This window comes from Pristiophorus japonicus, chromosome 1, assembly GCF_044704955.1.
Source record: "Pristiophorus japonicus isolate sPriJap1 chromosome 1, sPriJap1.hap1, whole genome shotgun sequence".
In the NCBI taxonomy this organism is placed as follows: Eukaryota; Metazoa; Chordata; class Chondrichthyes; family Pristiophoridae; genus Pristiophorus; species Pristiophorus japonicus.
In genome coordinates, this window is record NC_091977.1 from 196,697,497 (window position 1) to 196,724,339 (window position 26,843).

The 26,843-nt window shown below is 45.2% G+C and overlaps 1 protein-coding gene across 1 annotated transcript in view; it reads left to right on the plus strand.

The window, feature by feature from the left end:
- Nucleotides 1-26,843, plus strand: part of arhgef28a (Rho guanine nucleotide exchange factor (GEF) 28a) — a 484,332-nt gene that overhangs the window by 169,510 nt on the left and 287,979 nt on the right. The window contains exons 9-10 of the mRNA XM_070876112.1: nt 22,665-22,798; nt 25,245-25,606. Of these exons, the coding sequence (XP_070732213.1) occupies nt 22,665-22,798; nt 25,245-25,606 (496 nt within the window). The remainder of the gene's footprint in view (nt 1-22,664; nt 22,799-25,244; nt 25,607-26,843) is intronic.

Here is a 26,843-nt window from a genome sequence, read left to right on the forward strand (position 1 = left end):
TTTTCATCACTAATTGTGATGTCAATTGATTGCCGACTCTGGGGAATTCAACAGCGCAACCTGTGGCGGAGCTGTGAATGACTGACCGCAACTTTAGGATGTCCGCATTTATCTGCACATGCGCTAAACCCTGAAGCTGCTGTCAGTTTCAAAGGGGTAATGACGGAGAACGTTGACCGTTTCGGTGAAAGACAGATTTTTGAACAATAAGGGAGTCAAGGGTTATGGGGAGCGGGCAGGGAAGTAGAGTTGAGGCCAAGATCAGATCAGCCATGATCTTATTAAATGGCGGAGCAGGCTTGAGGGGACAAATGGCCTACTCCTGCTCCTATTTCTTATGTTTTTATGTTCCTTTTTTAAAAAATTGGTTTTGGTCTAACAGCCTGAATAGAGTCACCAGTAGTTAGTGCTGCAAGGTACAGCTTGCCCAAGTGATTTGTACCAAAAAATGACTGACATACCAACACCTTCACATTGATTCCTCCACCTCTCATTCACGACTGAGGATTCTGCATTTTAATGTAAAGGAAATGGTTGAACTCCGTGTTAGTTTATAAAAAATCTGCACCCCAATTTTAGCAAAGCAAATTCCTGCCTCTACCCCATTCTTTTAAACTTCCTTGTAACATATATGATTATATGAACTAAGCAAACAGATGGGTGCTTACCAGGCCTATGCCAGAAACTTGTGTACAGTCCCTTTGAAAACTGTGTGGGTTGAACTTGCCCTCTCACTTTCCATTTATGCTTCTGGGATTCAGCTGGCCTCTATTTAATTCTCATTCTAAATAACTCAATAAAATTAAGAATTTTCTATGACGGAGATTATTTAAAATTAATGTAAAAGAATTGCAAAAGTTTTGTGTGCGAAAGATGTGCATGATCTGCCGACTGTTGTCGATGAAATCTCCCCTCCATTATGATTGGGGAATCTCCACGTTTCCCATAATTGGAAACTAATGTAGAAACCTGTAGGGATGTGGGAATGTTGGCTGATTTTGGGCCAATTCAATATTATCAGCACATTATAGGGTAAACTGCAGCAGAGGGGGAAGCTATAAAGCCTTTTAAAAAATGGAGATGAAGACAGAGGATTGAGACTGTCTGCCTCTTCAGCCTATTGTGGACAAGAGACAGGTAAATCCAACAAGGAACAAAAACAATGGGGGGAATTTTAACTTCAAAAAAACGGGTGGGTTGGGAGCATGAGGGTAGTTAAAGTGTTAAAAATATGAATCCTGACCTGAACCCGGCTCCAACCCGCCCATTTCCGGTTTTGATGGATGCAGGATGGGAGGCAGGCAGTCGATTGAAATGTTTTGGTGAGGTTGGAAGTCTCTTCTTTAACCTCCATTTTGTGTTTAACTGTAGCTGGTCGGATTTTACACATCGCGTACAACCCCTAAGCGACAGCAAGGTGATTGTAAGTGCCTCCTGGATGCAACGCCCTGCCTAACCCAAACCCGCATCCCCCCACAATTGGAGACGGCCCCACGAGGCCACCGATGCCTGCACGAGGTCTCCCCCACTGCTGCTCCAGCCTTCCCCAGCTGTTCCCGGCCCCTGATCCCTACAGACCCCCCGCCCCCCAACCCCCCTGCTCCTCCGGCCATCCCGCGATCCATCATCGCCGATCTTAGGCAGAGATATCTTTCCACAAACAAGCCTGTCATATTCAATCAATAAGGAAATAACCATGTAACTAATGTATTTCAAAACAGCAAAGTACCGGAAATCGAAAATAAAAACACAAAAAGATGGAAAATCACAGCAGGTCAATCAGCTTCTGTGGCGAGAACAGAAAGTCAGCATTTTAGCCTAGTGCTCTTCTTAAAAACTAAAGATAAGAAATAAACAAGAATATTAATAGAATAAGAAAAACGGTGAAGGGAGAAAAATACAATCGCAATGAGAAAGTATCACTGAAATGACGTAATAATCCATTTCAGCCAAGTAATCTTCGAATCCTCTTCTCTCGCAAACTGCTTGGGGATGCCCATTAGCTATCCACAGCTCGCTGGCTCAATGATAATGAGGCTCGGTGCCCAATATCATGTGCGCCTTGGGCCCATCTATTCAGCGCTGGGGATTGCTCATTGTGCCCATTTTTGGGCACGCTCATTTTTAGGCCATTGCATGTACAATTCAGTTGTAAGATGCATAACATGTAAGTACAAGATATATATTTTATGTAACTAATGTACTGTACAAGTGAGAATACATTTAATTTTAAGCAATTTCACCTCCTGTGAAATAATGTAAAAATATTGTTTACAAGATGTGTTACTCGAGAAGAGAAAGAAACATAGAAACATAGAAAATAGGTGCAGGAGTAGGCCATTCGGCCCTTCGAGCCTGCACCGCCATTCAATGAGTTCATGGCTGAACATGCAACTTCAGTACCCTATTCCTGCTTTCTCACCATACCCCTTGATCTCCCTCATAGTAAGGACTACATCTAACTCCTTTTTGAATATATTTAGTGAATTGGCCTCAACTTTCTGTGGTACAGAATTCCACAGGTTTACTACTCTCTGGGTGAAGAAGTTTCTCCTCATCTCGGTCCTAAATGGCTTACCCCTTATCCTTAGACTGTGCCCCCTGGTTCTGGACTTCCCCAACATTGGGAACATTCTTCCTGCATCTAACCTGTCTAAACCCGTCAAAATTTTAAACGTTTCTATGAGATCCCCTCTCATTCTTCTGAACTCCAGTGAATACAAGCCCAGTTGATCCAGTCTTTCTTGATATGTCAATCCCGCCATCCCGGGAATCAGTCTGGTGAACCTTTGCTGCACTCTCTCAATAGCAAGAATGTCCTTCCTCAAGTTAGGAGACCAAAACTGTACATAATATTCCAGGTGTGGCCTCACCAAGGCCCTGTACAACTGTAGTAACACCTCCCTGCCCTTGTACTCAAATTCCCTCGCTATGAAGGCAAACATGCCATTTGCTTTCTTAACCACCTGCTGTACCTGCATGCCAACCTTCAATGACTGATGTACCATGACACCCAGGTCTCGTTGCACCTCCCCTTTTCCTAATCTGTCACCATTCAGATAATAGTCTGTCTCTCTGTTTTTACCACCAAAGTAGATAACCTCACATTTATCCACATTATACTTCATCTGCCATGCATTTGCCCACTCACCTAACCTATCCAAGTCACTCTGCAGCCTCATAGCATCCTCCTCGCAGCTCACACTGCCACCCAACTTAGTGTCATCCGCAAATTTGGAGATACTACATTTAATCCCCTCGTCTAAATCATTAATGTACAATGTAAACAGCTGGGGCCCCAGCGCAGAACCTTGCAGTACCCCACTAGTCACTGCCTGCCATTCTGAAAAGTACCCATTTACTCCTACTCTTTGCTTCCTGTCTGCCAACCAGTTCTCAATCCACGTCAGCACACTACCCCCAATCCCATGTGCTTTAACTTTGCACACTATAATCTCTTGTGTGGGATCTTGTCGAAAGCCTTCTGAAAGTCCAAATACACCACATCAACTGGTTCTCCATGTCCACTCTACTGGAAACATCCTCAAAGAATTCCAGAAGATTTGTTAAGCATGATTTCCCTTTCACAAATCTATGCTGACTTGGACCTATCATGTCACCTCTTTCCAAATGCGCTGCTATGACATCCTTAATAATTGATTCCATCATTTTACCCACTACCAATGTCAGGCTGACCGTTCTATAATTCCCTGTTTTCTCTCTCCCTCTTTTTTTAAAAAGTGGGGTTACATTGGCTACCCTCCACTCCATAGGGAGGACCTTGAGACAATCACTATCACTAGTGGGGTAGTGCTGGACAGGCTAATGGGACTCAAGGTAGACAAGTCCCCTGGTCCTGATGAAATGCATCCCAGGGTATTAAAAGAGATGGCGGAAGTTATAGCAGATGCATTCGTTATAATCTACCAAAATTCTCTGGACTCTGGGGAGGTACCAGCGGATTGGAAAGCAGCTAATGTAACGCCTCTGTTTAAAAAAGGAGGCAGACAAAAGGCAGGTAACTACAGGCTGGTTAGTTTAACATCTGTAGTGGGGAAAATGTTTGAAACTATCATTAAGGAAGAAATAGTGGGACATCTAGATTGGAATAGTGCAATCAAGCAGACGCAGCATGGATTCATGAAGGGGAAATCATGTTTAACTAATTTACTGGAATTCTTTGAGGATATAACGAGCATGATGGATGGAGGTGTACCGATGGATGTGGTGTATTTAGATTTCCAAAAAGCATTCGATAAGGTGCCACACAAAAGGTTACTGCAGAAGATAGAGGTATGCGGAGTCAGAAGAAATGTATTAGCATGGATAGAGAATTGGCTAGCTAACAGAAAGCAGAGAGTCGGGGTAAATGGGTCCTTTTCGGGTTGGAAATCGGTGGTTAGTGGTGTGCCACAGGGATCGGTGGGACCACAACTGTTTACAATATACATAGATGACCTGGAAGAGGGGACAGAGTGTAGTGTAACAACATTTGCAGATGACACAAAGATTAGTGGGAAAGCGGGTTGTGTAAAGGACACAGAGAGGCTGCAAAGAGATTAAGCGAATGGGCTAAGGTTTGGCAGATGGAATACAATGTTAGAAAGTGTGAGGTCATCCACCTTGGGGGAAAAAAAACAGTAAAAGGTAATATTATTTGAATGGGGAGAAATTACAACATGCTGAGGTGCAGAGGGACCTGGGATTCCTTGTGCATGAATCCCAAAAAGTTAGTTTGCAGGTGCAGCAGGTAATCAGGAAGGCGAATGGAATGTTGGCCTTCATTGCAAGAGGGATGGAGTACAAAAGCAGGGAGGTCCTGCTGCAACTGTACAGGGTATTGGTGAGGCCGCACCTGGAGTACTGCATGCAGTTTTGGTCAGAAGGATATACTGGCTTTGGAGGGGGTACAGAGACGATTCACTTGGCTGATTCCGGAGATGAGGGGGAGGTTGATAGATTGAGTAGACTGGGTCTTTACTCGTTGAAGTTCAGAAGGATGAGGGGTGATCTTATAGAAACATTTAAAATAATGAAAGGGACAGACAAGATAGAGGCAGAGAGGTTGTTTCCACTGGTCGGGGAGACGAGAACTAGGGGGCACAGCCTCAAAATATGGGGGAGCCAATTTAAAACTGAGTTGAGAAGGAATTTCTTCTCCCAGAGGGTTGTGAATCTGTGGAATTCTCTGCCCAAGGAAGCAGTTGAGGCTAGTATTCAAGTCACAGATAGATAGATTTTTAACCAATAAAGGAATTAAGGATTACGGGGAGTGGGCGGGTAAGTGGAGCTGAGTCCACGGCCAGATCAGCCATGATCTTGTTGAATGGCGGAGCAGGCTCGAGGGGCTAGATGGCCTACTCCTGTTCCTAATTCTTATGTTCTTATGATCCAGAATCTATGGAATGTTGGAAAATGACTGTCAATGCATCCGCTATTTCCAAGGCCACCTCCTTAAGTACTCTGGGATGCCGACTATCATGCCCTGAGGATTTATCAGCCTTCAATCCCATCAATTTCCCCAACACAATTTCCCGACTAATAAAGATTTTGCTCAGTTCCTCCTTCTTACTAGACCCTCTGACCCCTTTTATATCCAGAAGGTTGTTTGTGTCCTCCTTAGTGAATACCGAATCAAAGTACTTGTTCAATTGGTCTCATTTCTTTGTTTCCAGTTATGACTTCCCCTGATTCTGACTGCACGGGACCTACGTTTGTCTTTACTAACCTTTTTCTCTTTACATATCTATAGAAGCTTTTGCAGTCCATTTTAATGTTCCCTGCAAGCTTCCTCTCGTACTCTATTTTCCCTACCCTAATCAAATCCTTTGTCCTCCTTTGCTGAGTTCTAAATTTCTCCCGGTCCCCGGGTTCGCCACTATTTCTGGCCAATTTATATGCCACTTCCTTGGCTTTAATACTATCCCTGATTTCCCTAGATAGCCACGGTTGAGCCACCTTCCCTTTTTTATTTTTACGCCAGACAGGGATGTACAATTGTTGTAGTTCATCCATGCGGTCTCTAAATGTCTGCCATTGCCCATCCACTATCAACCCCTTATGTATCATTTGCCAATCTATACTAGCCAATTCACACCTCATACCTTCAAAGTTGCCCTTTTTTAAGTTCTTGACCATGGTCTCTGAATTAACTGTTTCATTCTCCATCCTAATGTAGAATTCCACCATATTATTGTCCACATTCCCATTGTTGGATTCTGCTACATTGGGAACCCCCAGTCTGAGGATATGTACTTGAGTGACATGCGGCCCCATTACTCAGAGATTTAAATAAAAAGATTCCTATTACTGGATGAAGATTCTTGCAAAAAGTTAATTTTACTTGCAACTCTAGTTCTGGACTAAGAAGTATGTTGAACTCCTTGTGGCCAACAATGTGACTTGATGAGCTGCAGTGTTTTTGGTGCAGGAACCCTATATTAGAAATCATAGCCTGAAGCCTACTTTATGCTCAGCATCTCCTTGTGTTGTTGGTCCGTATGCAGAATTTAGACCTTTAATGGAAGCTTGGCCATAATGAATCTGTGCATTAACTGTGTGCTTAAACTAATTGTAGTTCCACAATCCATTAAAATTATGGAGCCTCACCATAATTAGCCAGAACACCCGAGTGGTCCTTTAGTGCTAAACCGCTGTTAAAAAATGAGCATTTCAGATGGGGGAAAACCCAGTTTGCTCCCTGAGTGGTCCTGTCATTGATATTTCTGTCCCTATGTTTTTTTGGGCCTCCAAATGGCCAATTCTTACGTGGGTCCCACTGCCTTTTTAAAGAGAAAAAAATGTCAATGCCAACAGCTCTATCCTGGGCTGGCCACATTGTCCGCATGCCGGATACAAGACTCCCAAAGCAAACGCTCAACTCGAACTCCTACACGGCAAACGAGCCCCAGGTGGGCAGAGGAAACGTTTCAAGGACACCCTCAAAGCCTCCTTGATAAAGTGCAGCATCCCCACCTGTTATATATGTGGACTTGTATTTACTCTGTACAGCCACCAAAGGGCTCATTCCCCGAAGTCCCAGGGGATCACATAATCCCTCGGGAGCAAAGATATTTAAGAAGGCTTCACAGGTTGGAGAGGCACTCTGGTGACCTGCAATAAAAGACTACGGTCACACTTTACTTTGAGCTCACAGTGTTCAGTCTGACTCTTTCTCCATACACAACAACTGGTGACGAGATACAGATAGCGAACCCAAAGATGCAGAGAACAATGGGCATCCTGGAAAAATTTTCGGAGAGAGATGATTGGGAAACTTTTGTGGAGCGACTCGATCAATACTTCGTGGCCAATGAGCTAGATGGGGAAGAGAGCACTGCCAAACATAGAGCGATCCTCCTCACCGTCTGTGGGGCACCAACGTATGGCCTCATGAAGAATTTGCTCACTCCAGCGAAGCCCATGGAGAAATCGTACGACGATTTGTGCACACTGGTCCGAGAGCATTTGAACCCGAAGGAAAGCGTTCTGATGGCGAGGTACCGGTTCTACACCTACAAAAGGTCTGAAGGCCAGGAAGTGGCGAGTTATGTCGCCGAGCCGAGACGCCTTGCAGGACATTGCGAATTTGAAGGGCATTTGGAGTATATGCTCAGAGACTTTTTCGTACTTGGCATTGGCCACGAAACCATACTTCGCAAGCTTTTGACTGGAGACCCCAACCTTGAGGAAGGCCATAGCGATAGCCCAGGCATTCATTTCCACCAGTGACAATACTAAGCAAATCTCTCAGCACACAAGTGCTGCTACAAGTACTGTGAACAAAGTGATGTTATTTTCGAATCGTAACGTACAGGGCAGGTCAAACATACCTGCAGCTACACGTCCACAGATGTCTGAGTCCACCATCAAGGGTGATGAATGCAGGGCCATTAACACCTTGTTGGCGCTGCGGGGGTAATCATCGTTTCCATTCATGCCGATTCAAAGGATACATTTGCAAGGGCTGTGGAACAATGGGACACCTCCAACGAGTGTGCAGGCGAGCTGCTAAGCCTGTTAAACCTGCAAACCACCATGTTGCAGAGGAGGACAGATCCACGGAGGATCACTACGAAACAGAGCCTCAGATAGAGGAGGCAGAGGTACATGGGGTGCACACATTCACCATGAATTGTCCCCCGATAATGCTGCATGTTGAACTAAATGGATTCCCGGTGTCCATCATGGGCAAAGAGACTTTTGAAAGGTTGTGGTGCAACAAGGCCTCAAGGCCAGTCTTAACTCCAGTTCACACTAGACTAAGGACTTACATGAAAGAACTGATTCCTGTAATCGGCAGTGCTACCGTAAAGGTCTCCTATGATGGAGCGGTACACAAGCTAACACTTTGGGTGGTACCGGGCGATGGTCCCACGCTGCTCGGCAGGAGCTGGCTGGGAAAGATATGCTGGAACTGGGACGACGTCCGAGCGCTATCACCCGCTGATGACACTTCGTGTGCCCAGGTCTGAAACAAATTTCCTTCGCTGTTCGAACCAGGCATCGAGAAATTCCAAGGAGCAAAAGTGCAGACCCATCTAATTCCGGGGGTACAACCCATCCATCACAAGGCGAGAGCAGTACCGTACATGATGAGAGAAAGGGGAGAGATCGAGCTAGACCGGCTGCAATGAGAGGGCATCATTTCACCGATCGAGTTCCGTGAGTGGGCCAATCCTATTGTCCCAGTCCTCGAGGGAGACGGCACCGTCAGAATCTGTGGTGATTACAAAGTAACTATCAATCGTTTCTCCCTCCAAGACCAGTACCCATTACCAAAAGCCGACGACCGTTTTGCAACGCTGGCGGGAGGAAAAACGTTCACGAAGCTGGATCTGACTTCAGCCTACATGACGCAGGAACTGGAGGAATCATCGAAGGCCCTCACCTGCATCAATATGCACAAAGGTTTTTTTGTTTATAACAAATGCCCATTTGGAATCTGATCAGCGGTGGCGATATTCCAGAGAAACATGGAAAGTTTACCGAAGTCGGTCCTGCACACCGTGGTCTTCCAGGACGACATCTTGGTCATAGGTCGGAACACAGTCGAGCACCTGCAGAACCTGGAGGAGGTTCTTAGTCGACTCAACTGCATGGGGCTAAGGTTAAAACGCTCGAAGTGCGTTTCCTGGCGCCTGAAGTGGAGTTCCTGGGAAGGAAGATTGTGGCGGATGGCATCAGGCCCACCAACGCAAAGACGGAGGCAATCGAGAACGCACCGAGGCCACAGAACGTGACGGAGCTGCGGTCGTTTCTGGGACTCTTGAACTACTTTGGTAACTTCTTACCGGGTCTCAGCACCCTGCTAGAACGTCTTACTACGAAAAGGGGGTGAATAGGTTTGGGGCAAAAGCCAAGAAAATATGCCTGTGTAAAAGCGAGAAAATTATTATGCTCAAACAAATTGCTTGTGTTGTATGATCCATGTAAGCGTTTGGTACTAGCATGTGATGCGTCGTCATACGGCGTCGGGTGTGTATTGCAACAAGCTAATGATTTAGAGAAAATGCAACCAGTTGCTTTTGCATCCAGGAGTCTGTCTAAGGTGGAGAGAGCCTACAGCATGATTGAGAAAGAAGCGTTAGCGTGTGTCTATGGGGTAAAGAAAATGTATCAATAGCTGTTTGGGCTAAAATTAGAATTGGAAACTGACCATAAGCCACTTATATCCCTGCTTTCCGAGAGTAAAGAGATAAATACCAATGCATCGGCCCGCATCCAGAGGTGGGTGCTCACGTCCGCAAATGACTGCGCCATCCGCCACAGGCCAGGCACAGAAAACTGCGCCAATGCTCTCAGTACGCTGCCATTGCCCACCTCAGGGTTGGAAATGTCGCAACCCGCAGATCTAGCCATGGTTATGGAAGTATTTGAGAGTGAGCAATCACCCGTCACTGCCCGGCAGATCAAAACCTGGACAAGCCAGGACCCCTTATTATCTCTAGTCAAATGCTGTGTGCTTCACGGGAGCTGGTCCAGTGTCCCAGTGGAAATGCAGGAAGAGATAAAGCTGTTCCAGCGGCGCAAAGATGAAATGTCTATACAGGCAGATTGCTTTCTGTGGGGCAATCAAGTAGTGATCCCCAAGAAGGGCGGTGACACCTTCATCAATGACCTCCACAGTACCCACCCAGGCATCGTAATGATGAAAGCGATAGCCAGATCCCACGTGTGGTGGCCCGGTATCGAAGCGGACTTAGAGTCCTGCGTTCACAGATCTAATACATGCTTGCAGTTAAGCAATGTACCCAGGGAGGCGCCACTAAGTTTATGGTCTTAGCCCTCCAAACCGTGGTCTAGGGTACACTTCGACTATGCAGGCCTGTTCTTGAGTAAAATGTTCCTTGTGGTTGTAGACACATACTCCAAATGTGTGATAATGTTGGCAAGCACGACCGCTGCCACCACTGAAAGCCTGCGGGCCATGTTTGCCCGATGTCCTGGTGAGCAACAACTGGCCATGTTTTACCAGTGCTGAGTTCAAAGAATCCATGACCCATAACGGGATCAAACATGTCATATCTGCCCTGTTTAAACCAGTGTCCAATGGTCAGGCAGAGAGAGCAGTGCAAACCATCAAGCAATGTTTGGAAAGGGTAACTGAAGGCTCACTGCAGACTCGCCTAAGCCGAGTCTGGCTTAGCTACCGCACGAGACCACACTCACTCATTGGGATCCCACCTGTTGAACTGCTCATGAAAAGAGCGCTTAAGACAAGGCTCTCGTTAGTTCACCCTGATCTACATGAACAGGTAGAGAGCAGGCGGCTTAAACAAAGTGCTTACCATTATAGCACAAATGTGTGATGCGAGATTGAAGTCAATGATCCTGTATTTGTATTAAATTATGGACAAGGACCCAAGTGGCTTCCCGGCACTGTCGTGGCCAAAGAGGGCAGCAGGATGTTTCGGGTCAAACTTTCAAATAGACTTATTCACCGGAAACACTTGGACCAAATCAAACTCAGATTCACAGACTACCCTGAGCAACCCACCTTGGACCCTACCTTTTTTGATCCCCCAACACACACACCAGTGGCAGCCGACATCACGGTTGACCACGAAGCAGAACCCATCATCCACAGCAGCCCAGCAGGGCCCAACACACCAGGCAGCCCAGCAAGGCCAGCTGCACAGCAGCCCAGCGAGGGCCCAACAAATGATTCAACAACACCAGCTTTCACAACGAGATGATCAACCAGGGCAAGAAGGTCCCCAGATCGACTCACGTTGTAAATAGTTACACTATTGACTTAGGGGGGGGAATGTTATATATGTGGACTTGTATTTCGTCTGTACAGCCACCAAAGGGCTCATTCCCCGGAGTCCCAAGGCATCCAATATTCCCTTGGGAGCACAGGTATTTAAGAAGGCTTCAAAGGTTGGAGAGGCACTCTGGTGACCTGCAATAAAAGACTACGGTCACACTTTACTTTGAGCTCAGTGTTCAGTCTGACTGTTCTCCATACACAACACCACCAACACCTGGGAGTCCCTGGCCAAAGACTGCCCAAAGTGGAGGAAGCACATCCGGGAGGGTGCTGAGCACCTCGAGTCTCATCGCCGAGAGCATGCAGAAAATAAGCGCAGGCAGCGGAAGGAGCATGCAGCAAAACCAGACTCCCCACCAATCCTTTCTTCCAACGACTGTCTGTGACAGAGACTGTAATTCTCGTATTGGACTGGTCAGTCACCTGAGAACTCACTTTTGCAGTGGAGTGAAGTGATTTCGAAGGACTGCCTATGATGATGATGATGGATGACTGGCACAAATACAAAAGCAAAATACTGCGGATGCTGGAATTTGGAATAAAAACAGAAAATGCTGGAAATCTCAGCAGGTCAGGCGGCATCTGTGGAGAGAAAGCAGAGATCATGTTTCGGGGTTGATGATCCTTCGTCAGAACTGGAGAGTGTTCGGAAAGAACACATTCTTAACAAGCACTGAAAGGTGGAGGGGAAGAAAGAACAAAAGGGAAGGTCTGTGATAGGTTGGAAGACAGGAGAGATTAGAGAGACAAAAGGGATGATGGCCCAAATTCAAATGGAAATGCCAGGAGTTAGAAAAACATTAGTCAAGATAGGGTCTGAATGGCGGGATAATGACCAGCTGCCATTAGAGGCAAGTAGAAAAAAAGAAAGAAAGAAACGAGCTCGGGGGGGCGGGGGAAAGATTGGCAGAGGTCTCGCTCTGAAATTCTTGAATTCATTGTTGAGTCCAGAAGGCTATAAATTGCCTAAACAAAAGATGAGGTGCTGTTCCTCGAGTTTGCATTGAGATTCGTTGGAACAGTGTAGGAGATCGAGGTCGGAATGGGAATGGAGTGGAGAATTAAAGTGACAGGCGACCGGAAGCTCAGGGTCACTCTTACGGACTGAACGGAGGTGCTCCGCAAAGCGGTCACCCAATCTACGCTTGGTCTCCCCAATGTAGAGGAGACCACGTCATGAGCAGCGAATACAGTATACTAAATTGAAAGAAGTACAAGTAAATCGCTGTTTCGCCTGGAAGGAGTATTTGGGGCCCTGGATAGTGGGAAGGGAGGAGGTAAAAGGGCAGGTGTTGCATCACCTGCACTTGCATGGGAAGGTGCCGTGGGAAGGGGAGGGGTTGCTGAGGGTGACTGCGGAATAGACCAGGGTGTCGCGGAGGGAGCAGGCTGAGAGAGGAGTGGAAGATGTGATTGGTTGTGGGATCACGCTGGAGGTGGCGGAAATGGCGAAGGATGATCTGTTGAACATGGAGGCTTTTGCCTGCTGACATTCTGGCCCCTGACCACTGCAGTGTTCCCAGTGTATCATTATAAATAAATCGCTGGAACACCACTAAAATATGTAAATAAGTTGACCTTGTATTAATATGTGGATAAATGTGAGGTTATCCACTTTGGTGGCAAAAATATGAAGGCAGAATATTATCTGAATGGTGGCAGATTAGGAAAATGGGAGGTGTAACGAGACCTGGGTGTCATGGTACATCAGTCATTGAAAGTTGGCATGCAGGTACAACAGGTGGTGAAGAAGGCAAATGGCATGTTGGCCTTCATAGCTGGGGGATTTGAGTTTAGGAGCAGCGAGCTCTTACTGCAATTGTACAGGGCATTGGTGAGGTCTCACCTGGAATAGTGTGTTCAGTTTTGGTCTCCTAATCTGAGGAAGGACGTTCTTGCTATTGAGGGAGTTCAGCAAAGGTTCACCAGACTGATTCCCAGGATGGCAGGACTGACATATGAGGAGAGACTGGATCGACTGGGCCTGTATTCACTGGATGAGAGGGGATCTCATAGAAACATATAAAATTCTGATGGGACTGGACAGGTTAGATACAGAAAGAATGTTCCCGATGTTGGGGAAGTCCAGAACCAGGGGTCACAGTCTAAGGATAAGGGGTAAGCCATTTAGGACCGAGATGAAGAGAAACTTCTTCACTCAGAGTTGTTAACCTGTGGAATTCTCTACCGCAGAGAATTGTTGATGACAATTCATTGGATATATTCAAGAGGGAGTTAGATATGGCCCTTACGGCTAAGGGATCAAGGGTTATGGAGAGAAAGCATGAAAGGGGTACTGAGGTGAATGAGCAGCCATGATCTTATTGAATGGTGGTGCAGGCTCGAAGGGCCGAATGGCCTACTCCTGCACCTATTTTCTATGTCTCTGTCTATGTCAACCCATTTCAGCACAGGGCACTTAAAGGAACTGTATCATCAGCTCCTACAACAGTTGGCTAAAGGGGATCCTTCCGGACATATCACCCTGCCTGAGTCTTTCTTGACTGTGGTGCTTCAACAGCCTGCTTTTCCAAATTTGGAAATATCTTTTTCAGAGTATTCCTTCCACACATAGAATATTGAACTGTTAGCTTCAACAGCATTCCAACTAACTGACCTAACATTTAGGATTTATATAGGCCAATATTTTTTTTTTGCAATCGATTTTTGAAACAGTTTGCTAGGAAGTGTATTTCAGATCAATTTAAATTAATTTTAAATGTGTAATATGCTTAAAACATTTATTTTGTATTTTTGGGGGTATTCCCATTTATACTTATAGTTGCTCCGTACATACGGAATTACCAAAACTATGAATGGGGATCCCCCTACTCTGATAGATTGGGCCGGTCCATGTGATTCCAGAGATTCGTACAAAACCCATATGATCCTGGGATACGTGGGCCCCTACGCTGACCTTCGTATAGAGCCCCAGGATCGCAAGTCATTGAATTTCCGGGACTACAGATTAAAGTGTAAGACGGTTCATAAACAGTGGCAGACATTTAAGGAGATATTTCATGACTCTCAACAAAATATATTCCAGTAAAAAGGAAAGACATTAAGAGAAGGAAGAACCAGCCGTGGTAAACTAAGGAAGCAAAGGAAGGTATCAAATTGAAAACAAGGGCATACACTATTGTGAAGATTAGTGGGGGGGGGCCAAAGGATTGTGACATTTTTTTAAACCTGCAAAGGACGACGAAAAAAAAATAAAGAGAGAGAAGATGGATTATAAGAATAAACTAACAAGAAATATAAAAACAGACAGTAAGAGCTTCTACAGGTACATAAAAAGGAAGAGAATAGCTAAAGTAAATGTTTGTCCCTTGGAGGACGAGACTGGGGAATTAAAATGGAGAACAGAGAAATGGCAGAGACTTTAAACAAATATTTTGTATCGATCTTCACGGTAGAAGACACTAAAAACATCCCAATAATAGATAATCAAGGGGCTATATGGGAGGGGGAGGGAACTTAAAACAATCAATATCACTAATGAAAAAGTACTCTCTAAAATAATGGGACTAAAGGCGGACAAGTCCCCTGGACCTGATGGCTAGCATCTTGAGCCTAGGGTCTTAAAAGAAGTGGCTGCAGAGACAGTGGATGTATTGATTGCAATCTACCAAAATTCCCTGGATTCTGGAGAGGTCCCAGCAGATTGGAAAACCACAACTGTAACGCCCCTATTTAAGAAAGGAGGCAGACAGCAAGCAGGAAACAATAGACCAGTTTGCCTAACATCTGTCGATGGGAAAATGCTGGAGTCCATTATTAAGGAAACAGTAGCAGGACATTTGGAAAAGCATAATACAGTCAAGCAGAGCCAGCCTGATTTTATGAAAGGGAAATCATGTTTGACAAATTTGTTGGAGTTCTTTGAGGATGTAACAAGCAGGATGAATAAGGGGAAACCAGTGGATGTGGTGTATTTGGATTTCCAGAAGCATTTGATAAAGTGCCATATACAGCACAAAAGAGCTCACTGGGTTGGCGGTAATATATTAGCATGGATAGAGAATTGGCTAACTAACAGAAAACAGAGAGTCGGGATAAATGGGCCATTTTCAGGTTGGCAAACTGTAACTCGTGGGGTGCGGCAGGGATTGCTGCTAGGGCCTGAACTATTTACAATTGATATTAATGACTTGGATGAAGGGACCGAGTGTAATGTAGCCAAGTTTGCTGATTATACAATGTTGGGTAGTAAAGCAAGTTGTGAGGAGACAAAAAATCTGCAAAAGCATATAGACAGGTTAAGTGAGTGGGCAAACATTTGGCAGATGGAGCATAATGTGGGAAAGTGTGAGGTTATCTACTTTGACAGGAAAAATAAAAAAGCAAATTATTATTTAAATGGAGAGAGATTACAAAATGCTGCAGTACAGAGGGACTTGTGCATGAAACACAAAAAGTTAGTCTGCAGGTACAGCAAGTAATCAGGGAGGCAAATGGAATGTTGGCCTTTATTGCAAGGGAGGTGGAGTATAAAAGCAGGGAACTCCTACAACTGTACAGGGTATTGGTGAGACCACATACAATTTTGGTCTCCTTATTTAAGGAGGGATGTACTTGAATTGGAGGCAGTTCAGAGAAAGTTCACTGATTGATTCCGACTTTTGAAGAAAGGTTGAGCAGGTTGGGCCTATACTCATTGGCGTTTAGAAGAATGAGAGGTGATCTTATTGAAACTGAGGGGCCTCGACAGGGTAGATGCAGAGAGGATGTTTCCACTTGTGGGTGAATCTAGAACCAGGGGGTATCGTTTAAGAATAAGGGGTCACCCATTTAGAACTGAGATGAGGAGGAATTTCTTCTCTGAGGGTTGTAAATCTGTGGAATTCTCTGCCCCAGAGAGCTGTGGAGGCTGGGTCATTGAATATATTTAAGGTGGAGATAGACAGATTTTTGAACGATAAGAGAGCGGGCAGGGAAGTGGAGCTGAGCCCAAGATCAGATCAGCCATGAACTTATTAAATGGTGGTGCAGGCTCGAGGGGCCAAATAGCCTACTCCTTCTCCTATTTCTTATGTTCTTATGACCACCTTGTACTTTCGTAGAAATTATTGCGGTCGGAGGCATCTGCCCACAGGAAGCCTCCGACCATAATTTCTGGGCCAATATTCTGAAAATGTGGACGAAAATGGGCCGCCTTCATCTATACTTAGCTTGTAATTTTCAATTAATTCTTGAAAAGCTTCCTAGCAATGGTAAATACTTGCTAATAAAAAAAATGAATGTGGTAAAAAGATCACTTTGCCCTTTACTGGGTTGCCATTCATGAAATAAACATGTTTGATAGCTGCTTGCGTTCATGCATGCAGCACCCTCTGTTAAAATATTTAATTGTTTATTATTTTCTGAAAGAATTTGACAAACATTTTTTGTTTGGGAAAGGTCAGAAGGATTGTGTTATTTTTATTATAATAATGTCAAACGGAAATGACACAAGATGCATTTTACTGCACTATATTGTGCACTTGTAAACGATTGAACAAAATAACAACTACAGGTGCAGCGTCCCGAATCCGGAATTCTCGGGACCGATGCCGTTCCGGATTCTGCGTTTTTCCGGACTTTGGAACGTCTTTCTGTCGTCACGAATCCAGAAACACCTGAGCCCAGGTTCGGGTAATTCCGGATTTTGGAACGTCAGAAATTGGCGGCGGGGGGGGGGGGGGGGGGGGGGGGGGGGGCGGAGGAGAGGGCTCACCGAGGAGCTGTTCACGTCACCGGCCCCGTCGATGAGGTCATCAGGCGGGGCCCAGCTGCCAAGAAGTTGTTCGGGTGGGCCCCACCGAGCAGGAGCTGATCGGGCAGAGCCCCGCCACCGAGGAGGTGTTCGGGTGGGCCAGTGAGGTGGCCCTGAAGTAAGGGCAGCGGCGGTGAGGCAAGGCCCAAGGTCGGGCAGTGGTGGGACCTCGAGGTTGTCGGGATCGGCGGATCTGGATTCCGGAACATTTTACGGATTTCGGACGACCCTGCCACCAATCGGTCCGGATTCCGGAACTCCGGATTTTGGATGCTGCACCTGTGCTTGCATTTGTTTGGTGTCTTGAATATAGTAAAATGTGTCTCTTCACAGGAGATTTATCAAACAAAATTTGATACGAAACCACTTAAGGAGATATTAGGACAGATGACCAAAAGCTTGGTCAAAGGTAGGTTTTAAGGAACATTTTAAAGAAGGTGAGAGAGGCGGAGAGGTTTAGGGAGGGAATTCTTGAGCTCGGGGCCAAGGAAGCTGAAGGCACCGCCACCAATGGTGCAGTGATGAAAATCAAGGATGCGGAAGAGGTCAGAATTGAAGGAGTGCAGAGATCTTGGAGGCTAGGGCTGAAGGCAGTTGCAGAGATGGGAAGGGGTGAGGCCATGGTGGGATTTGAAAACAAGGATGAGAATTTTAAAATCGAAGCATTGCTGGACCAGGAGCCAGTGTCGGTCAGCGAGCACTGGGGTGATGAGTGAGCGGGACTTGCTACGAGTTAGGACATGGGCAGCAGAGATTTAGATGGGCACAAGTTTATAGAACGTGGAAAATGAGAGGCCGGCCAGCAACATTCCTGCTATGCCGCGCAGCTGGGGGTCCCGCACACCCAGAAACAATTTAGGGGGAGCATTGCCGGCCAGGAGAGCATTGGAATAGTCAAGTCTAGAGGCAACACGGACATGGATGAATGTTTCAGCAGCAGATGAGCTGAGGCAGGGGCGGAGATGGTGATGGAGGGGATTTTTCATGAAGTCAGTATGGCCTAGAAATCAGATCCTGGTGCAATGTATCTGGCAAGTGCCAAGTGAGGCTGGTGACCGGACCATGACCGCCAGTCTCATCTGTTTGCTACTAGATAGTGATGGCTGTCAGATGTGGCTCCAGAAGCAGCTCTAGGTAAGATCAAAGATCGAGAAGCTAAAGAGAGTCCAGGAGGGTGGGAGGAAGTAGGTGAGGAGTGGCCCACAAATTTAATGTGGAGTCAGGAGAGCACTGGTTTAGCTGTCATGGTGCCTATGCGGTCAGTTGCTAACAAATTTTGAAAAGGGGACCTCCAACAGGCATGAAGCCCCCTATTTGCATATGCAAATAGCCTGCTAGCTGTACTAGGGCAGACCCAGGCCGGGGGTGCAAGGGTGGCACTCGATGGGAGTACAGAGGCAGACTGGGGTACAGGGATGGGGGTAAAGATACTGGGCGGATGTGGGTACGGGGCAGACGGTGGGACAGGGGCAGGCACTGGACGGGGCTACAGGGGCAGATGGGGGTACAGAGGCAGCGCTGGACATGGATAGAGGGGCTGACACTGGACAGGATTACAGGGATGATGCTGGACGGGCGTACAGGGGCTGGTGCAGGGGCGGATGGCGGTACAGGGGCTGATGCTGGGCGGGGGTACAGGCTGAGCCAAATTCTATTTTATTTTTTAATGGACTGTATTGAGGTAGAATTAATGGTTTTACTTTTACTAATTAATTTAAGTGAGGCAGATAAACTAAGATGAATATGCATGGGTAAATAAATTAAAATAAATAGTTGTTATGGACAGATTCGTATTTTGTTTCCCTTCTTCCAGAAAGTGATCATTTAAAAAGAAAGGGTTTGACTCCTCTGGTGACAGGACCAAGTTATTCTGCAAGGCCTGTGTATTTTGGGTTCAGCGGTTATTCTACTAAAAGCGTCCACTTTGTCCAACTGTTTTTTGTACATCCGTACTGTTGCACCATTTTTGTGTTGATCTATAAACGACACTTAACAATTATGGAGCTTAAGAAGTTAAAGGGCTGATTTTACCCCCCCCCCTGTATGTTGGAAATGGTGTGTGGGAGGCAGGTTGGGGCGGTAGTTGCACTGCATTCCTAATACATACCAGCCCCTCACCATATACTTATCTGTCTCGGGCAGAAGAAGGCTATCCGCCTCAGAGGAGCAGGAGCCTAATTTAAATTGTAGTGTTGCATGCCCATGACATCAATGGGATATGTACACCATTTTAACCGCAGGCCCGACTATGGCCCGCACACTCTCCGACCCAACAGAAAAAGCTGACAGCTGCAAGGATCCAGGCCCAGGTAAGTCCTATTTTTAAAGGTTCCTTGTAGACCGGGTGAAGTAGGAATGCTGTTCCTGGCCCGACAAGAATACCTTGGGTCTCCCCTGTCCCAGGCTGCCCTAGCCCTACCCGATTGTGGTTTTGCCGACTCTTCCCCCCGCCCCCGCTCCATTCTGTACTTGGCAGGTACTGTTTTGGCGGGTCCCTGGCAGTGGCCTGACCCACCCCACCGTCCCTCTCCCCCAATACCAGCACCAATTTTGGCCGCCTGTGGTGACCTCATTACCACCGCTTTGGGCGGGAGTCAGAGTTGGGGTATACAAATGAGGCCCAGGTGTTAAAATCTCCTGTGGACTAGATGGTTCATCACCTGCTTCAGTCCCCGCCCCCCCCCCTCCCCCCCCGCCGCGCTTCCAGCCCCAATTAAAAGTGGACCTCTAGGCTGTAATTCTGCTGTGATGTTAAATAATTTGGAAATTCTTGGACAAGAGAGCATCATTGACAAAATACAATGTTTGGAGGCCAGTCTAGTGCGGTATACGTATAAAGCATGGCAGCCTAACCAAAACCCATAACTTCCACTTTTGGTAGATTTCTTTTGATTTAATTTACAGAATTTTAGAAAATAAGCACCGGACAACTTTTTGAATTAGTGAGCTGTTACTGTATGATCGTTATTGATGGTTTGTGGGTCTGTGTGGAATTCTGAGACAACACACTGATAAAGTAGTTTGCTGGGCAAATAATTTTTTTTGCGTGTATAAGATTCAGCCAGATCTGAGTATTTTATAATGCTAATAAGAATCGCACAGTTTTATGACTGTTAATATGCAGGCCCATCACTGCCCATTTCTGCAATTCCAGTCACGTACAGTCAACTAAAGAGTCAAATTATGCGTTTGATAGTATTTCAGCTCAATTGTCTGAATTCCTATTGCAATTGCTTTAAAAATAGTAAAAACAAATGTATTAATATGCTTTCTAAACCCTTCTTCCTACCCCCCCAAAAATGATGGAATCAATTCCAATCCTAATCCAATGCTTTTAAAGTTACTAATATGAACAATGTATTCAATGTTTTAAATATTTTGTGAACTGCATGTATTTTTTTTCTAGGTCATTTTTACTATAGCTGAAACAACTTGTATTTCTATAATGTGTTTACACAGAAAAAGCCCTAAAGGTGCTTCACAGGGATGCAAAGATAAAAATGAACACCAAGCCAAACAAGGAGATATAAGCAGCAGTGACCAAAAGCCTGGTCAAAGAGGTGGGGCTTAAGGGGAGTCTTAAAGGAGGAGAGGCAAGGATATGAAGATAGTGGCTTCAGTCTTCCCAATGTTTAGCTAGAGGATATTGCGGTAATAACACATTTAATAAGTAATTTGAAAAAAAGGATAGTAAGGAAATGTTTCCTGAGCTACCCTCCCAAACCACAGTATTTTCTGTCAATTCTGAGCTTCTCAAAACAATCCGAAACCTGCAGGGAAAGATTCGGTACCAGTACCTCACCAGGTCAGGCCAGGCCAGGCCAGGCGCAGAAGTCTCGACTCGCTTGAGAAATTGCAGTTACCATCCCCAAAAGGAAGTGGTGCGCTAAATGAAGCGCTCCACTTCCTTTCTGCTGCAGTAGCGGGGCGGATAGCTCGGGAGCGGGGCACAGTGCTACGCACTGGGCTGTGTAGCGCTGCCGCGTAGGAGGGGCTCTTCTCTGAATTAAAGGGAAGAGTCCAAGCTGCAAACTCTGTAGCAAAGAAAATGGTCCTACCTGGAGCTTGGGTGCCGTTCCAACAGCTCGAGCAGAGTGCCGGGTTGACTGATTGCGGCACGAGCCATGTGTTCAAAGCTCCAATGGCGTGCACAAAAAAATTGGGGAATTTATTTTTACAGCAACACAACTCCCCTTTAAATTTCAACCCCCCGAGTGGCCGGCTGCCATGTGCCCCCTGAACCTGTCGTTGTCATCGCCCGGCATAGCTTCAGGGGGCGATACCTAATTTAGGGTCCGGGGCGCCGCGCACGGTGATGATGACAGCATTGCTGGTGCAGCAGAGCGGGGCGCTACCAGTTGCTGCTGCTGCTAAACTCCCGTCGAATTTAGCACGAGTCGTTGGTGGCACTGCATCCAGTCACAAAGTCGTTTGCACCCAAAGGGAGGCGCAAATGACCCGAATTTCTAGGCCTACTGTTTCTGACGTGCAAACTGGAAAATGTAATTTGCACATGCACAGTCTGTTTTTTTAAAAAAAACTAAGTATGTGATGTTCAAGGAAACTTTATATTAATTCTAATAAAAGCATGTTTCAGCTCTCTGATTATGTTCTCCAGCAATGACTAATAATTAAGCTTTGAAAGTTTCATCTTATCAATTGTGATCTCATCGGGACAATCCTGAAACCAAACCCAGAAGTAGAGTTATTACAGCAACACAGAATCATTAATTACAGCATTGAATTATACATATTGTGACATCATTGTCTTATCAAACATGCAAGTTTCATTGTAACCATTGTGGAGGCGTGCAGGCCTCCATGCACAACACTAGTCATTTTGCTATGGAAAAGTGCCAGTGGAATTCCTGACCACAATATTGATCTAAGTGTTGCTCCCAGCAACAAAATCAAATACACTGCGCACACAATTTTTGAGGAAGACTACTTTATCTTTACCTCCTGGACTTGTCTGACTAATCTAGTTGTACTTCTTGAGGAGGTCACTAGCATGATGGATAAGGGAGTATCTATAGATGCTGTCTTCCACAAGGTATTTCTAGTTAATTCTTTGCAAAATTGCAAGTTGGCAGCTCTTTAAAAAAAGTGGATGAGAACTGAGTGGATTGTGGAACAGCACAACTCACCATAAAATATGCAAGTGCATTATCATCATTCACCCGATCGCAGCATGGATGCACAATAAACCCTATCAAACGGAGGTAAAAGGGACTGCTGTTAGGTTCTTAAACTCTTTATTCGGAGTGTCTATTGACACCACTATGTCAGCCAATGAGTTGGAGGTGGTGCAGGACTTATGGCAGGACTTGCAACAAGAAGTGTATTTTACAGTAGATTTTGGTTATCTGAGTGAAGACATTCTTCACAAGAATCCATTGAGAAGTCAAAATTGCTTCAGTAGTTGATGAAACTTTATCTTAGTGATGTGCTGTTTACATGCTAATGAATCTACAACAATTTCTGGATCTTCAATTATGAACCTTTGCTAAGTTAGACCAGAAGTATTCTTTTAAGCTCCTCAACCCACACATCAGGAGATTGGTTTATAGAGTGATAATTTCAAGTTAATTAACTTTTAGATACTAATTACTTTTGTTTTCTTTTGGTTGTCAGAGTGCAAACATTCTTCACAAGAATTCTTCAAGAAGTCAAAACCAGGCCCAGCTACCTTTTTGACTGCAGCAAGACTTTCTTCTATGTTGAATGGCCGGGAAGAAATTTATGCTAACTGTATGGTTGTAGACCAGGTAAGATCTACCAAAATGTTTTGGCCTACTTCCAAAGGAAGCTGAAGTCATTGCTGAATAATTTAAATAAACTAATTGGTCTTGCTGGTTCATGTTACAGCTTAATATTAATGACACACATTTATTTATTTTTAACTGGAGCTCAAGTGAAGAAGTAATTATAAAATAGTTCCCTGTAAAATCATCATCATCTTGTTCTGCAGTTGCAGTTGTCACTGTTAATGTTGCAGAATAAAGTGAAGTAAAAGAATGTTGTCAAAGGACATGTGGTGGCAAAGTGGTAAAATCTGAGTTTGTGCCTGGAATTCTCAACTCAGTGAGTTCTTGATCTTACAGGAGTTTAAGAGAGTACAGAAGTGGAAAAGACTCTTCAGCCCATCTGGCCATTTCCACAGACTCATGTCCAGTAATCACTCACTACCTCAAATATCCATCCAATACCTGGGTCCCGGCTGCTGCCGCTTATCTGCGCTCATGTCCTTCGGCTGGGCTGTCAGTTTGACCGTTTGTAGAGCTGAAGTCAGCAGCAGATTATTTAAATCAGGCCCATCCATTAAGATCGACAGGACATCCGCGTCCCTGGCTTTGTCAGGTTTTCCCCACGCTCCACCACACCCTCCCCGCCTCCCAGTTCATATCGGAGCCCATGTGTCTCTGTCAGTGCCAGTCTGTTTTATGTGTACAGGTTGAACCTCCCTTACCCAGCACAACCCCTCGTCTGGCACCATTCCCGGCCGCCGAGTGGTGCACGTGCAGGACGCGTCCTGTCAAAATCCTTCCTTTCCTGCCGACTCCCGGGATTGTGATTATCTATTTTTCTGATGTTTATTATTTTGTTGCAGATCTATGTTTCTGTTGCAGATTCCACCCCCCGCGGCCTTCCTCGCTGCTGCACTTCCAGCCCCCAGCCAGCCAGCCCCGAAATACTGTCGGACTCCCGCGACCGGTCTCAGAACATACATTAAAAACATTTTCGTACAGGGTGCTCACCAATATAATCTTTCTCCTCAATTGCCTCCACCTCATCACCCTGCTGGAACTCCTGCAGCCACATTCTTCGGGCTGGCTGCTCCTCCGCTCAGTGCTCCCTCTGGGGGGGGGGGGTCAGACCAGCGGGCCGCATCCTCGGGCTGTGCCGACTCTTCGGGCTGTGCCGTGCCGACCACCCGCTGGTGCCACCGACACTTCGGGACCCACCAGCCCACCGACACTTCGGGGCTGCTGACCTCCTCCCTCCCACCCTCCCTCCCCCAACCTCTGGTCGTCTCCCTCCCTCCCCTCATCCGGAAAAATCCCTTACTCGGCACAGGCCAGATCCCGAGGATGCCAGATATCGGAGGTTCAACCTGTAGTGCAAAATGGCTTTTTGTTGCTGAATAACATTTAATGAAGCAATTTTTTTCTTTTTATGCTTTGGTCAACTTGGATTGTGCTTGACATTAGGCTAGATATTTTTCAAATAGCATATAAAAATATGGAGAGCACCTTAGGACAGAGAAGTAGAAGTGCATTTTATTACTTGTTAATTACAAAGAAATATTAAAACATTTGATATTTTATTTATTTGAAATGCTTAGGTTTATGTGGCTGTACACTGCTTGTACTTCACTTGAAAGTGCTTTGTCTGATGATGGTCAGGCCAGGTGCATTACCTAGAACTGAAGAGTATGCTGGTGATATTAACACAGTACTAATAGGAATATGGAGGGACAGATAAAATTGAGTATTTGTGCTGTGGGACGATGTATCAGTAGCATGCAGCGTGCAGTAAAAACAATTTTTCTGCAATGCACAAATCATTTAATAGAGGTTTCTATGGTCGATAGGAGAAGAATATTTCCTGCGTTTGGGGAGTTAGTAAAGAAAGGTAATTGATTTAAAACTGTCACTGAAAGTGAGGAATCATTTCTTTCCAGAAAAAGTTATTGGAGCATGAATTGCTTTGCCGTAGGGAATAGTTGAGGCAGATACCATTGTATCTTTTAAGGAGCAAGCAAATAAATATTTGAAGCAGAGAGAATTTCATGGTTATGGTGAGGCAGTAAAGCAGTGGGATTAGTTTTGGATTGCTCTAACAGAGGGCTGGCAAAGTCACAGTAGGCCGAAGGGACGCCTTCTGTGCTATGAACCCCTGGTTCTGTGGTTAATACAATTACTTATTACACAACAGCCTTTGTGACTGAGCTTCTGGTGGCCCACTGTAAAATATAAAAGATTCAAAATTGTGGAAGTTTATCTTGGCTACCTGTCTGAACCATGTGGGGTTCTAGACTGTTGCATCAGGGCACTATGAATAACAGAGGGTGCCCCGGTATGATAATTATATGAATTTGAAACCAAATACATTTAGCAACTGAAGTATTGTGTTATATTCCTCTGCATTGCACCTTCAGTCCTTCGATTTATTGCTGTTAATGAAATGTGCTCTTTTCCTTGATCTCTTTAGGTTGATGAGGGTGGTATAAACTATAATATTAACGATGTTACCACTGGAAGTACTAATACTGATAACACACTGTGTGGAAAACCATCTGAGGACCAACTTGACCTAGCTTATAACGCCCTTCAATCTAAGGAGTCCAATACATCTGCATCAGTGGAGGATAATTTATGTAGGAAACTTACGAATGAATATCCTGAGGACCAAATAGATACCACAATTCATAAGGAAGATCAGGATAATTTTGTGGAACAAGTTTCTAATGTGTCTTCACCTGACAGTATTTTATGCCGATCATTATTACTATCTCGGCACCTTGGCTGTGTCAAAGCAGAAAGCCCTTCCGCAAGCATCAACAGTAAGCAAAGGTATGTTATTTTATTTTATGATAAATTTTATTTCAAATAGACTATTAGCGACCATTTCTAAAATTTGGTTAATCCAATTACATTTTATTTTATGCAAAACATTATAAATGGAATGGTTTTAGATTATGTTGCTATTCAAATACTTTGGCACAATTGTGTGCCATGGGAAAGATGGTGGTGGGAGAAAATGGTAAAAAAGCAATTCTAATAGTGATATTTATGTTCAGCAGTAATTCAAAATTTGCTTACCAAATTGGAGTAACTTCTGGCTGGTTGTCTTTGATTTAATTCCAGTAGCTTCTATTTATTATTCTCTATGGTTAGCTCCCTGTCTGTATTATCTTTTCTAAGTTTAGCTTTAAATAAAGAAATCTACTGCTATAAAGATTGTTTTAAGTTTAGTGTTATATGGGGACCCATGTGGTCAGATGGGCTTCTCTGCTCCCGCTTGATGTTAGGACTTTGTTCTGAATCACACCTCGGTTATTACGCAGAAGAGGTAAGAGAGGGACTGAGGTAAAACAATAAGCATGTTTAAGCAGACAGTAAGATCATGAGACTGTGCACCTCATCAAGGAGAACCAAGTTAGAAAGGGAGAAACCTTTGTATAAATAATTTATATATGGAAGTTGAACTAATACAAAGAATAAGGTAGATTGTACTTAATCCAGGGAGAATTTTAATGGCCAGCGCATTTCCGTCGGGAAACCGCTGGGTTTAGTTAGTTTCCCACCCGCCCATGGCAGTATGAAGCCACAGCAATTTTAACCACCGGGCCTCATTAACATGCCGTTGGTCAACTTTTCACATGGACGAGCGGGAATTAGGCATGAAGCGGTTGTCAGCCCCCAGAAATGTAGTCAGCCCTTGCACTAGTAAATGTGGGGTAGTGGGTTCTGGGGGGCCCTTACGGTAGGGAAAGGGGGTGGGGTGTGGAGGAGAGAGTCCAGGCAGGGGAGGCCTAAACCTTCCTTGTTGCGCCTGGAAGAGCACTCCTGCTTCTCCTAGCCCCATAAAGGAAAGTAAAAACCTTACTTGGAGGGACTCCATCCTCCCGATCCTCTTCATACTGGCCATAACCTGTTGGAAAAGTCACAGCGGATCCCAATGCTCAGACTTATGTTAAAACTTCTGTAGGGACCCATGATGTCATTGGACTTCGAGCAGTATATGTGAATTCGCACCCCGCGATTTAGCCAGTGCCCCTTAAAATCAGAAACAGTGGGATCTGGATGG